This window comes from Scyliorhinus torazame, chromosome 2, assembly GCF_047496885.1.
Source record: "Scyliorhinus torazame isolate Kashiwa2021f chromosome 2, sScyTor2.1, whole genome shotgun sequence".
In the NCBI taxonomy this organism is placed as follows: domain Eukaryota; kingdom Metazoa; phylum Chordata; class Chondrichthyes; order Carcharhiniformes; family Scyliorhinidae; genus Scyliorhinus; species Scyliorhinus torazame.
In genome coordinates, this window is record NC_092708.1 from 345,578,793 (window position 1) to 345,592,237 (window position 13,445).

Consider the following 13,445-nt stretch of genomic DNA (forward strand, 5'->3'; position numbering starts at 1 on the left):
CGGAGACGGATCTTGTTAATGTGGACGGACTTGAAGACCCCGAGTGTAGAGACCTGGGTTAGTGACATGGCTGGGTTTGTCAGTCTCGAGAAAATAAAGTTCGCCTTAAGAGGGTCAATGGTAGGGTTCACCCGGAAGTGGCAGCCTTACGTCGACTTTCTCGGGGAAAATTAAAATGTCAGCAGGTGCAGTATTTCAGACTCCACACTTCTAAAAGTTAACCTTCAGTGCGAGAGAGATTGTTGGATAGTAGTCAAGACTGATCGAGCTGTTAAAAATTCACATATACTTGAATGGAAAAGCCCTGACGTTTTCTGCTGTGTTTATCACACGAGTACCGCATCTTCAAGTCACTTGATATATTTCAGTGCCAAGTTTCTCTGTGAGGTACCAATTTAGCTCAGCTTGAGGACAACTCAAGACGTGACTGATTTCCGTCGTTATCTGTGCACATGCAGACACGTGGAAGTCCAACGCATTCCTTAATAACGGTAAGCACCGTTCTCCTTGCCATTAATTCTAACGCAAGGTCTGGACCAACATGTCACAAGATGTGACCCCCAAAGCACAATGCCTTTGGAATGGAATGACACACTCACTAATTTTTTTTAACAAAATGGACAAAAAATATTTGTTCTTGGTTTGTAACACATTTCCATTTGGGCTGGGGGAAAATTTAAAAATAAGTGGCATTACAATAAAATGGGACCATCCATTCAATACATCTTGTTCACCAGATTGTATACAGTACTTTTCTGCTGTGGACAGATTAAACCATCTAGTTTAAATATTGCAGGAATGCAGTCATAGATACAGTACAGTTTATTTTTTGACTTCTGCTAATATTACATTTAAGTTTTAGGGACTGCTTCAAAAATACTGCCTTGGTAATTTTTCTTCTCTTTATAACACAAGAAATAGGAGCAAGAATTGGCCATTCAGCCTCTTAAGCCTACTTCACAATTAAATAAATTCATGGCGGATCTTCTACCTCGGGTATACCTTCCCACACTATCCCCATATCCTTGGACTTCCTCTGCATCTAAAAATCTACGATCTTGGTCTTGAATATACACAATGTTAGAGTATCCATCAATTGATAATTCCAAAAGTTCACAATCCTTTAAATGGAGAACGGTCTCCTCAACTTGGTCCGAAATAGCTCACACCTTATCTGAGAGTGATGTCTGGTTCTAGACTTCCCAGCCAGGGAAAATCAACTATCCTATCAAGCACCTTAAGAACTGAATAAATTTCAATGTGATAACTTCCCTTTCTTCTAAGTTCTAGTGGCTCTTTGTCTCACTCCCTCTAAAGAAAGTATATCGTACCTTATGCAAGGAGAACACAACTGTGTACAGTAGTGCAGGTGTGATCCCACCAAAATAAAGTGCAGTAAAGCTTCTTGACTCAAATACTAAGGCTCTGGTTATCTTCCTGCACCACCAGTCAGGGAAGGTATTGGATCAGATATCTACACATTCTGGAGAACTAATAGGTGCCAAGTTTTCAAAAGATTCCATTGATGTGTTTCCCACTGGCCAGTAACAATTCTTGTTCAAATAGCTATACACTGCAAACAAAAATGGTTCTGGCAACGTGATTGATTAAACTTCTGTGGATTCAAATCCTGGAGGATAGTACTGTGGGATTTTTTTTACATCTACCTGACACAGCAGATGGGGCCTTGCTTAATATCTCATACGAGTGATAGCACCTACAGTGCGGCAGTCCATCAGCAAAATGTGAGTCTGGATTATGTGCTAAAGGCAGTGGACTAAATCCTTGACCGTCTGACAGACAAGAGAGCGACCATCCAAACCATGGCATTTGCATAGCATTTCTCATATAATAGAAATGTACAATATAACAGAAATGTTCAAGGTAGAAAATATAACATGCAGTAGTTTTGGAATACAAAAAAGGGACAGAAGTGAAGGTTTAGGAAAATAATTCCAGATTGTAGAGGCATACTGCCTGAAGGCTCCACCACTGACTGCAGCACAGAAAGTGAGTAGCATGCAAGAGATTAAAGTTAGAAGAGTGTATGAGCTAGGGTCCATAACGAAGATTACGGTAGTACATTGGAGCAAGGTCCTGGAGGCATTTGAATATCAGATTGAAGATTTGAAACAAGACAGCAGGGAGTCAAAATCAAACGAGGACTGGAACGGAAAAGGTGTGAGAGACATGATGCAGGATAGGATACAGAATTTTATTTTGGTTTGAACTATTGGTACAGAAGAAACGTGGAGGCTTCTGATAAGGTGATCTTTTTTATCTACTGTGGCCATGCGTTAGGGCATACAAAAGTGGTATTAAATGTTGGAAGTGAGTATCTCTGGTGGTCCATCAGAGCTAGACTTTGAACCTCAGTTCAGTTCATTCAATATGGAACATGAATGCCTGTGGGTTCAGTCTGAAAAAACAGCTTGGAAGTCAAGCAGGATGACTTTGGACTTGCTGATTCAAGTTGGAGAAGCTCCTCAGCCTTCAACAGTTACTGCTGTTACTAACTGCTCAAAGAATCACCTCCATTTGACATATACGTTTGAATGAAAAGTTTTAGCAGAGGGCTAAAGAGCTGGCTTTCAAAGCAGACCAAGGCAGGCCAGCAGCACGGTTCAATTCCCGTACCAGCCTCCCTGAACAGGCGCCAGAATGTGGCGACTCGGGGCTTTTCACAGTAACTTCATTTGAAGCCTACTTGTGACAATTAAGCGATTTTTCATTTTCAAATATAATGATAAAAAGATTCAGCTTGTACCTTACTCAGGCAAACATCCACGGCTGGTTCTTTTAGCCTGATGGTTGCTTTTCCTTCTTCCACGAATTTGGTGAAAAACTGCTCTATATTTTCTTTCAGCTGTCAAGAGATTTTGGTGAAAGTATATTGTCAACAGGATAGTTTAATAAAGTGCACTTCGACTTATTCCATATTGCTTAACTCACCTTGTATTTACAGCCTGCTTTGTCTTTTAAGGTACAGATCAAAAGCTGAACGGTTGCAGAGTTGTTTTTGATGCTCCTTTCGTGGTGTTTCCCTACAGACAGTACAGCTCGGTTTCCCCTCCCTCTATTCCGCATACCGAAGGTCGGGAGCATCCGATTGATGACTTCCACCTCGCACTGAAGTTTCATAGTATCTGCAATGAAATGATCACCCACTGAAGACATAATTCTGGGTATTTGAAACACACAGCATTCCCTTGGACGGCGACCACATAAACAAGTTAATAGTATGGATGCAGAGTGCTTACTTTCCTGATTGGCTGCAGCCTTGGCTAAGACAGCCACTGATAGGAGCCGTAGGCTGTGACACATAGAAGTGAGGCCCCGTCCCCAGACAAATCTCTGGGTCGAGAACTACAGCTCCGAGGACGACACCCAGGAGAGCGAGGGGAGGCAGTACCCTGCAAGGGATAGGCGATTGGAGCTTATTTCATTAATAATAAAAATCATTAAAATAAAAACTGACGTAAGCCCGTTTTGGGGCAGTGCCAACTGGGGGAAAGTTCAGTTGCTTCAATCCAAAACGTGCTCACATTTCAAAAGATGGCGTGCCTATTTTCCAGCATAAAATACTCTAGTAGATTCGTGTGATCCGTTTCTTTGGTGGACATGAGGAACTACATTAAAGTTTCCATTTGTCACGTCTTCCCGAACAGACAATTCGGTTACTAAACAAAAATGCGCAACATCCTGTATGTATCCAAATTGCGCACGTGTATAACGTTTTTTTGTCGTGAACCAGTGTTCTAATCGCGCTGGAGTAATAGATATAATTTCCCACGTCCAGTACAAAAGCTTCCAGCTACTATTTACATCTTGGCACCGCCATGACAATCAGCAGTCTGTGCACGTAATGTACTTTCACAAAGGCGGGAACAGCCCAGCTGTGTACCACAGAACATTACTGAATGGACAAATAACTATATCACTGCACGTTCCGCACGGGTTCGAGTTCAGTGTAGGGGAGAGAACAAAAGGGGAAAAGACATGTCCGACGGAAGTATTCCACCAATACCCTTCTACCTCGGCCTAAGCCATTCATTCATTCTGACCACGTCTTATTTACTGTTCGATTTCTGAAGTACTATGGTGTCAGGAAGCGAGGACATTTCATTGCGACGGCCAGCAATGTGTCGCGACCATGTGTTTTTAAAATTTAGTGGAGCTCAATAATAATAAATATTGTAAAGATAGATCACCTAAAGTTTATTTAAATAAAACGTATCTTCTCCACATTTTAGCAGTAACAAGCGAATATTTTGACACAACTCGGATCTTAGAAAATGCGTGAACACAAAATAGATTCAGATTTGAGCAAAAACGGGTCTTGAAATCAGGGCGTAAGAATTAGTTCTATATGGTGCAAGGATTCTCACTTCCTGCACAGTCATAACACACGATATTAATTTCCTTTCTGTTACCACACCAGTGTGCTTAGTTGTGTGAAGATGTATCCTTCTGTAAACAATGTATTGCGAGCATTTTCTAAGCTGCATTTATTATGTACTGCAAGCATTTTCTAAACTACATTTATTTTTCCGCCTATATGTCTTAACAGCTCATTGCAAAAAGCGAAACAAAAATAAATGACAAAGCTTTAGTGCTTTTGTTCCAGGAACCTTTCCCATTCGCAGAATGAGTTAGTTTCGAAAATTAAAATTTCAGGGAGTTCAGATGGTGCAAAAAAAAATTACACATAAAATAAGCACACGGTTAAGAAGCCTATAGTACACGATAAGCACAGGTAAGAAACCTGTAGTACACCCAGTGTTGCACACAAAACTTGAAATGAAACCCCGAGTTGTCTTGTCCAGTCAGTTAAGCATATCCAGAAGCAAGAATACCTAGTGACTTTAAATGGGTTTGTGGAATCCACTACTTTCTATGCCATTAGATCTTTTTTCTCATTTTAAGCAGCGGAGTGAGTTGTCAGGAAAAAATGCTAACTTTTCAATGGCATCAGCAGTGGCATCAGTCCAGTCAACTGTTAAACATGCTCTACATAATATTTTATACTTTTGTGTTTTCAATTGTTGCAAGATGCATTCTTTGAATGGGCTGACCTCCCAGCTTCCACCCTCAAACTCAAGGGGCTGGATTTTTGGTTCAGGTTTAGGATAAAAGAGTCAGAGCAATTCTCAACTTTGCCCCCAAACCCATCACCTCCTCCCATATTTTCATCTCTCAAAGATGTGGGTGGGCAGGATTTGGGTCTGTTGTCGTCCAAGACAGGTCTGAGGCAGTATTAAAGGAATGTGCGTGACAAGATGAATTATTAGAAGATGTGACTCAGTTATCAGGGATATTGGCCCTATTCAAATGCTGCCTAACCTTCACCATGGCCCTCCTCCAATATTCACCCACCCTCCATGGCCCTCATATCCCCCCTCCAATATTCTCCATGGTCACACACCCAGCATCCACAAGTATAGTCTTTTAAATGGGAGTGAAAAAAATTAAACCTCAACAATCTAATAATGTCACTCATCACCAATCACAACCATTCATTGTGAAAAAAGTTTAATGCTCTCAGGTTTGTCATTTAATTGTAAAAACAAATAAGCATCAATTCAGAGACAAAAAAAAAAAATCATCCCTGAAAAGGGTTAAAAACCAACAGGCTCACACAGGCGGCTGGTTTCTAGCTGGTAAATTCTTAAAGACAGAAACTAGAGATGACAAACCAGTTGCTGCAGTGCAGACTATTCTCACATGAAGGACTTTTGTAACATTACTTATAGAAAGGATGTAGTCACACAGCTTGCACACACAAATTCAGTTGGTTATTATGCAGCTGCCGAAGTGTCTTACAAAACACTGGACAATGGGATGGGAGTACGGGACACCACAGTTCAGGCATATCTTTATCTTACTCATGTATAGCAGTTAGTAGACAAGTAGAGACAAATACGTGCTTGACGATATTGTAATACATACGTGCCTTGATTGGTAATTATAGGCATATACTATGCATGGTGTAACCTTATTTGGAGGTCATGATTGGCATCTGCTAATTTATTTGTACCCGAATCAAAGTATATCTGTCTGTACCATTCTTGAATCTGTGCTATCTGGCATCCCAACGTGGAATGCCAATAGCCCGTGTTATAGCTTGTAATAAAGGACCTAGTTTTAACTCCCAAGAGTCTTCATCTGGTTTCTCATGAGTGGAAGAGTGAAGTACACTAAAGCAAAATAGTTGTACTCGTGTCAATCAAACTCTGCATGCCACCCATGCTGAGCAGTGTTTTTTTTAAAGAGTTCGAAACTCAGCCGAGCATTCATAACGGGATCAGCTGTCAAATCAAACTTTTACAGTTCTAGACAATGGAGCCTTTTTAAATTATAAAAACAGATTGCTTGTTTTCCCTAAGCCAATCAGGTAGTCCCTCATTCAAAGAATTCCAGGAACAGGAGGCGGCTTGTTTTCTACGCTTAAACAACATGCCATTTGTTTCTACCGGAAAGCACTTCAGATCATGTCAGTTCCCAAGCATTTTTACCACAGTTCTGAATGCATAGAAGCACTTTTCCAAAGTACTGTAATGCATCTCAAGATTTACACAATGCCAACCAATGTAATGACCAACTTTCCTTTGCAGGACAGAGCCCTATGATCAATCACTACAGTAGGAACACATTTAATGTACAACACAACAAATAACATTTATAGTTGCCATGTTTCCAACCCCTCAGCAGGCTTCCTCCAAGGTTCCAAAATTCTCTTGCCAGATAGGTTTTGCAAAGGCTTCCAAAACCTGTTCAACCAGCCAGATGAAAATACCAGGAAAAATAAGTATCCCAAAGGCCTGTCAATGGCTACCTCGACTTCACAGGTTTGAGAGTGTGGGGCTATGACTCAATTTAACCTGAATCTCTTTCTATGGGAAAATCTACGTATGGCTCATATTGTGGGGAAATACTAATTTCCAGACCCTTTTCCTTGGTTTTTCAGATTTCCACAGCTGATTTTCTTTGGGACACACCCAAATTCTTCCAACATTCTGCAGCCTATATCCCAAGTTGCACAACATCCTTTTCACCCATCACATTTGCACTTACTGGTCTAAATGACTCGCGATAAGGCAACACCCATTTTTAAATGTTCATCCCAGTTTTTAAAGAAGTTCAATTGGCCTCACTCTTCACTTCTGTAATCTCAACCAACTCCATAATCTTTTAAATTCACTATACTCCTTTAATCCTGCATGCATTGAATTTTTCAAAATTTAGTAAACTGGATTATTTACCTCATGGTTTGAGTTGCGCTGTTTGTAGCATGACTCAACATTTCAGGATGTGATTTGATTTGGTCACCTCTGCCAGAATTGCTCAATAAGCTTGAGTAATGCAAAACAAAAGCTGCTGATTTTGCTAGTGTTTCCCCACAAAGTAATTAAAACGATCTCTTGTCTGCTTCTGATACATAATAAGGTCTCAAAATGTCTAGGTCTTACAAGATACATGAAACATTCATTTTTAGTTATTCTTTCATGTGATATGCGTGTCACTGGCTAGGTGAGTATTTATTGCCCATCCTTAATTGCCCTCGACAATGTAGTGGTGAGATGCCTTCTTGAACTGAGGCACATGGTGTGGGTACGCTGTAGGGGAGGGAGTTCCAGGATTGTGACTCAGCAATAGTGAAAGAATGGAGATATGTCAAGTCAGGATAGTGCGCGGTTTGGAAGGGAACCGGCAGGCTGTGTTTCCATGCATCTGCTGCCTTGTCCTTCTAAGTGAAAGAAGTCATGCGTGTGGAACATGCTGTCAAATGAGTCTTGGTGAGTTGCTGCAGTGTATTTTGTAGATGGTACACTGCTGGCATTGTCCATTGTATATTAGTGGTGGAGGGAGTGAATGTCAAAGGTGTTAGATGGGGTGCCAATCAGGTTATCCTAGATGGTGTCGACTTATTGAGCGCTATTGGAGTTGCATTTATCTAAGCAAGTGGAAAGTATTTCATTATACTCTAACCTACGAACATATGTATTAGGATTAGGCCATTCGACTCCTCGAAACAGTTCCGCCATTCAAAGAGGTCATGGCAGATCTGATTTTAACTTCAACCTGCCTACTCCCAATAACCTTTCACCCCCTTGTTAATCAAGAATCTATCTAGATCTGTCTTGAAAATATACAAAGACTCTGCTTTCCTCATAATCCCACTTGCTTTGTCATTCAATGTTACATTTCTGCTAAGGACTTCAGCTGACGATTTTATTTCTCGCTGCATCCTTTGAAAATTGTCCTTGAAATCATACTTAGTCTTCAAATGCCTTTTGAAGTTGAGGGTTTTAAACTTTCATTTGCCAGTTCTTCCCTGCATATAAACATACATGGGCTTTGCATTGGCACAATTAAATCCATAACTCAATAAATCATCTTTATATTGCTTTGTTCCCGATTTGTTTCTTCTTAATGGGTTGTTCATCAGAGACCCTGGACCTCGGTACAGAGCTAAAACCAGCACTGATTTGTCCTGCCATGGACTCTCCTGGGAAGCTCTAACAGATTAAATTGTGAGATCCTGACCAGTTTGTGTCTCTGGCCAAAATCTCTCCTCCCAAAGCATGGATGTGCAGGACGCATGATGTCAGTGTACGTGCCAGTCATGCGACTTGCTCTCTGTCACCACTTCTGGCAGGAAGATTGCATTGTTTTTATTTAAAGGCCGGTCGCGGCCGGCATTCTTTTTGACTTTGAAACTTTATTTCCAATATCTGATTTTTCCAAGTTTATGACATTTTACTAGTGAAAATTAAAGTAATTTCAGTTGGACATGTGCATCCTTACATTAACACAGAAATTTAAACGAGTATAGAAAAATGTACAATCATGTTTTTACTTTACAAACTATGAATTTAGATGAGATGAAGTAACTTGTCAGGCACACACAATGTCACAATATTTCCAACTGTTTCCACTGCATTGCACTATCCAAGCATTCAAGCCACCTTCTTCTCCATTCTCACCAAGAGTACTTACTTCCTGGTTTCCGGAGTGGTGACACAAAGTGATGACTGTGTAGGGCTCTTTCAGTTTGGCATGTGTCAACCGTATTGACTGGCCATATTTGATTAGTATTCCTCTCTGACAAATCTTTCCCTCTCACTGTCACTGTCATTAGGTGCATCCACCCCAGTCATAGACTGTTGACCACGTCCCAAATCGTACTTCACATTGTGGGAGTACAAGTGGACATCGCGCAGGCAGTTGAGCAGCTTAACCAGAGCCGCAAGCCACATACTGCAGACTGGTGATGGGGGACCAGCTGAGCAGCGCAGTGAGTGAGCAGCAGAGTGGTGCTCCAAGCAGGGGTCCCGACCGTTAGCATCACTCGCCCACCTGGTCAAAGATCAGCCCGTCCCCCAGCTGGTGACCAGCACACACCCCAGCCTCGCACCATCCTGCCCCCTCAAACACCATAGCCAACCGTGGACTGCCTGTGGCTGGCATTCTTAAAAGCCAGTCACGGCCGTCGGCACCCACGATCAGGAATGCTGCGACCAACTGCTCTGTGATCCTGAGTTTGAAAAACCCTCTCTGAACTGCTTCCAATGCATTTACTTGTGCCTTGTAGCACGGTGGACAGGTTTTGGAGTCAGGAGATGACTTACTTGTCAAAGTACTCTGATATGTTCTTGTAGCCACAGTTGGTAACCCCCAAGATGTTGATAGTGGGGCTTCACCGATGGTAATATCCTTGATTGTTAAGTGGAAAAAGTCATTGCCCGGCACTGATGTGGTGTTACTTGCTACTTATCAACACAAGCCCGAATGCTATCCAGCTTTTGTTGCAGATTGTCATGGACTGTTTCAGTGTTGGAAGAGTTGCGAATGGTGCTGAGCATTGTGCAGTCATCAATGAGCATCACACATCTGACCTTATGATAGAATGATGTGGAGATGCCGGGTGGAGATGCCGGCGTTCGACTGGGGTGAGCACAGCAAGTCTTACAACCTGGTGTTGTAAAACTTCTTACTTATGATAGATGGGGCGCAGTGGATAGCACTGCTGTCTCTCGGCGCCGAGGTCCCAGGTTCGATCCCGGCTCTAGGTCACTGACCGTGTGGAGTTTGCACATTCTCCCCGTGTTTGCGTGGGTTTCACCCCCACAACCCAAAGATGTGCAGGTTAAGTGGATTGGCCACACTAAATTGCCCCTTAATTGGGAAAAAAATAATTGGGTACTCTAAATTTTTTTATTTTTTTTAAACTTATGATAGAAGGAATGTCATTGATGAAGCAGCTGAAGATGGTTGAGCCCAAGACATTACCCAGATGAACTCCTGCAGTAATGCTGAGGACAGATGTTTAACCTACAACAACAACCATTTTCCCTTGTGCCAAGTATGACTCCATCCAGCAGGGAATTTCCTCTCTCGATTCCCATGGACTCCAATTTTAGGGCTCCATGGTGCTAGTCAGCAAACAGGTTATTGCTGACTTAAGTGAGGCACTGTTGAAAACACTTCCATCACTTTGCTGACAAATCTAGATAGCCATAATCATGGTACCTAACCAGGTAATGATTAGAGAAGCCCAATAATATTTTAAGACAAAATATTGATACCATAAAGACAGGAAATGTCTGTAAACATCCTAGTTACAGCCACCAGAAAAAAAGTTCATAGTTTTGTCCATTCCTCAAACTATAGTTTGGATTATTTGCCTCTTTTTTGACATCATTTATTGAAATTAGAAGCTCTCTCTTCTTTGGCAATGCTACTAGAAGATATGAAAATTCTCAGATCCTCGTGTCTGCGTGGGTTTCACCCCCACAACCAACTGATGTGCAGTTTAGGTGGATTGGCCACACTAAATTGCCCCTTAAAAGAGATGGCTAGGGAAATTGCAAATGCACTAGTGATAATTTACCAAAATTCACTAGACTCGGGGGTGGTCCCGGCAGATTGGAAATGAGCAAACGTGACACCACTGGTTAAAAAAAGGAGGTAAGCAGAAAGCGGGTAATTATAGGCCAGTGAGTTTAACTTCGGTTGTAGGGAAGATGCTGGAATCTATCATCAAGGAACAAATAGCGAGGCACCTGGATGGAAATTGTCCCATTGGGCAGACGCAGCATGGGTTCATAAAGGGCAGGTCGTGCCTAACTAATATAGTGGAATTTTTTGAGGACATTACCAGTGCGGTAGATAACTGGGAGCCAATGGATGTGGTATATCTGGATTTCCAGAAAGCCTTTGACAAGGTGCCACACAAAAGGTTGCTGCATAAGATAAAGATGCACGGCATTAAGGGGAAAGTAGTAGCATGGATAGAGGATTGGTTAATTAATAGAAAGCAAAGAGTGGGGATTAATGGGTGTTTCTCTGGTTGGCAATCAGTAGCTAGTGGTGTCCCTCAGGGATCAGTGTTGGGCCCACAACTGTTCACAATTTACAGATGATTTGGAGTTGGGGACCAAGGGCAATGTGTCCAAGTTTGCAGACGACACTAAGATAAGTGGTAAAGCAAAAAGTGCAGAGGATACTGGAAGTCTGCAGAGGGATTTGGATAGGCTAAGTGAATGGGCTAGGGTCTGGCAGATGGAATACAATGTTGACAAATGTGAGGTTATCTATTTTGGTAGGAATAACAGCAAAAGGGATTATTATTTAAATGATAAAATATTAAAACATGCTGCTGTACAGAGAGACCTGGGTGTGCTAGTGCATGAGTCACAAAAAGTTGGTTTACAGGTGCAACAGGTGATTAAGAAGGCAAATGGTCCTTCATTGCTAGAGGGATGGAGTTTAAGACTAGGGAGGTTATGCTGCAATTGTATAATGTGTTAGTGAGGCCACACTTGGAGTATTGTGTTCAGTTTTGGCCTCCTTACTTGGGAAAGGACGTACTGGCGCTGGAGGGTGTGCAGAGGAGATTCACTAGGTTAATCCCATAGCTGACGGGGTTGGATTACTAGGAGAGGTTGAGTAGACTGGGACTGTACTCGTTGGAATTTAGAAGGATGAGGGGGGGGATCTTATAGAAACATATAAAATTATGAAGGGAATAGATAGGATAGATGCGGGCAGGTTGTTTCCACTGGCGGGTGAAAGCAGAACTAGGGGGCATAGCCTCAAAATAAGGGGAAGTAGATTTAGGACTGAGTTTAGGAGGAACTTCTTCACCCAAAGGGTTGTGAATCTATGGAATTCCTTGCCCAGTGAAGCAGTAGAGGCTCCTTCATTAAATGTTTTTAAGATAAAGATAGATAGTTTTTTGAAGAATAAAGGGATTAAGGGTTATGGTGTTCGGGCCGGAAAGTGGAGCTGAGTCCACAAAGGATCAGCCATGATCTCATTGAATGGTGGAGCAGGCCCGAGGGGCCAGGTGGCCTAATCCTGCTTCTAGTTCTTATGTTCTTAATTGGAAAAAACATTAATTGGATAATTTATATATAAAAAAGAAAACTTTCAGGTCTGTGTATTTTACCTTTTGGTGGGGGGGGGGGGGGTCCTTATCAACAACAATTTGCATTTATGCAGCACATTTAACAAAGTAAAATATCCCCAAGAGCTTTATGGAACATTGATATACCCAAGTAGATATTAAAACCAATGATTAAAAACTTGATTAAAGAAAGTTCCAAGCAGCATCTTAAGAGGAGAGAGGTGTAAGGAAACAGAGACTGAGGAAGGAAAATACAGAAGCTTGGGCCCAGGCTAATAAAAGTATAGTTGCCAATGAAGCTCCTTCAATTTTAATCATTTCTCAAGAGTCCAGAATTGGAAGACAGCAGGGATCTTGCTGGAAAGGTTGTAGGACTGATGGAAGTTACAAAAAGATTTGAAATCAAGCATGAGAATGTTTAAATCTAGGTGGTGCCAGATGGGGAGCCCAATGTAGATCAGCAAACAGAGTAGTGATGGGTGAACAAGACTTGGTGTGAATTGGCATCTACTTTATGCTTCACATAGATAGCCAGACAAAAAGAATGGGGAATTGCAGTCATAACCCCAATCCTACAATGCACTACTTTCTTGTGTTAACGTATTATGCCACGGTGCTGGCTAGCACCCAGATCAGTCTAATCGTACTGATTTTATGTTATTTACCAATAAATCTAAAACCGGTAAAACCAAAGTAATCCATTAAAGCAAATTCAAGTGCCAAATTCTCTTTCAAGAGAACAATTCCTTCAAAATTTGAGCCAAGAGTCTAGAACACTGAATCTAATGATGATGACTCCAAATGAAGACATGAAGATATTGAATTTCCAGTCTTTTCATTCCACAGCCATGCTATATCAATAAGTTCCTAAATTGAGTGCTCCGATGGGTACCTGAGGAAAAACAAAAAACATTTACAGATTGTACCCATTTATTTATTTTATTTTTTTCCCAATTAAGGGGCAATTTAGCATGGCCGATCCACATCTATTGGTTGTGTGTGTGAGACCCACGCAGACAGGGGGAGAATTTGA

General features: G+C 41.6%; 1 protein-coding gene across 4 annotated transcripts in view; it reads right to left on the reverse strand.

Annotated features, from left to right (window-relative positions):
• The window catches only part of lrr1 (leucine rich repeat protein 1), a 43,020-nt gene that overhangs the window by 27,279 nt on the left and 2,296 nt on the right, over positions 1-13,445 (reverse strand). The window contains exons 2-5 of one of the 4 annotated variants that reach the window (XM_072490950.1): positions 9,633-13,304; positions 3,261-3,413; positions 2,953-3,146; positions 2,768-2,866 (exon numbers count right to left, since the gene is read on the reverse strand). In XM_072490950.1, coding sequence (XP_072347051.1) covers positions 2,768-2,866; positions 2,953-3,146; positions 3,261-3,324 — 357 coding nt within the window. In that variant the 5' untranslated portion in view covers positions 3,325-3,413; positions 9,633-13,304. The remainder of the gene's footprint in view (positions 1-2,767; positions 2,867-2,952; positions 3,147-3,260; positions 3,414-9,632; positions 13,305-13,445) is intronic. The other 3 variants (XM_072490958.1, XM_072490965.1, XM_072490974.1) reach the window with 3 other exon arrangements.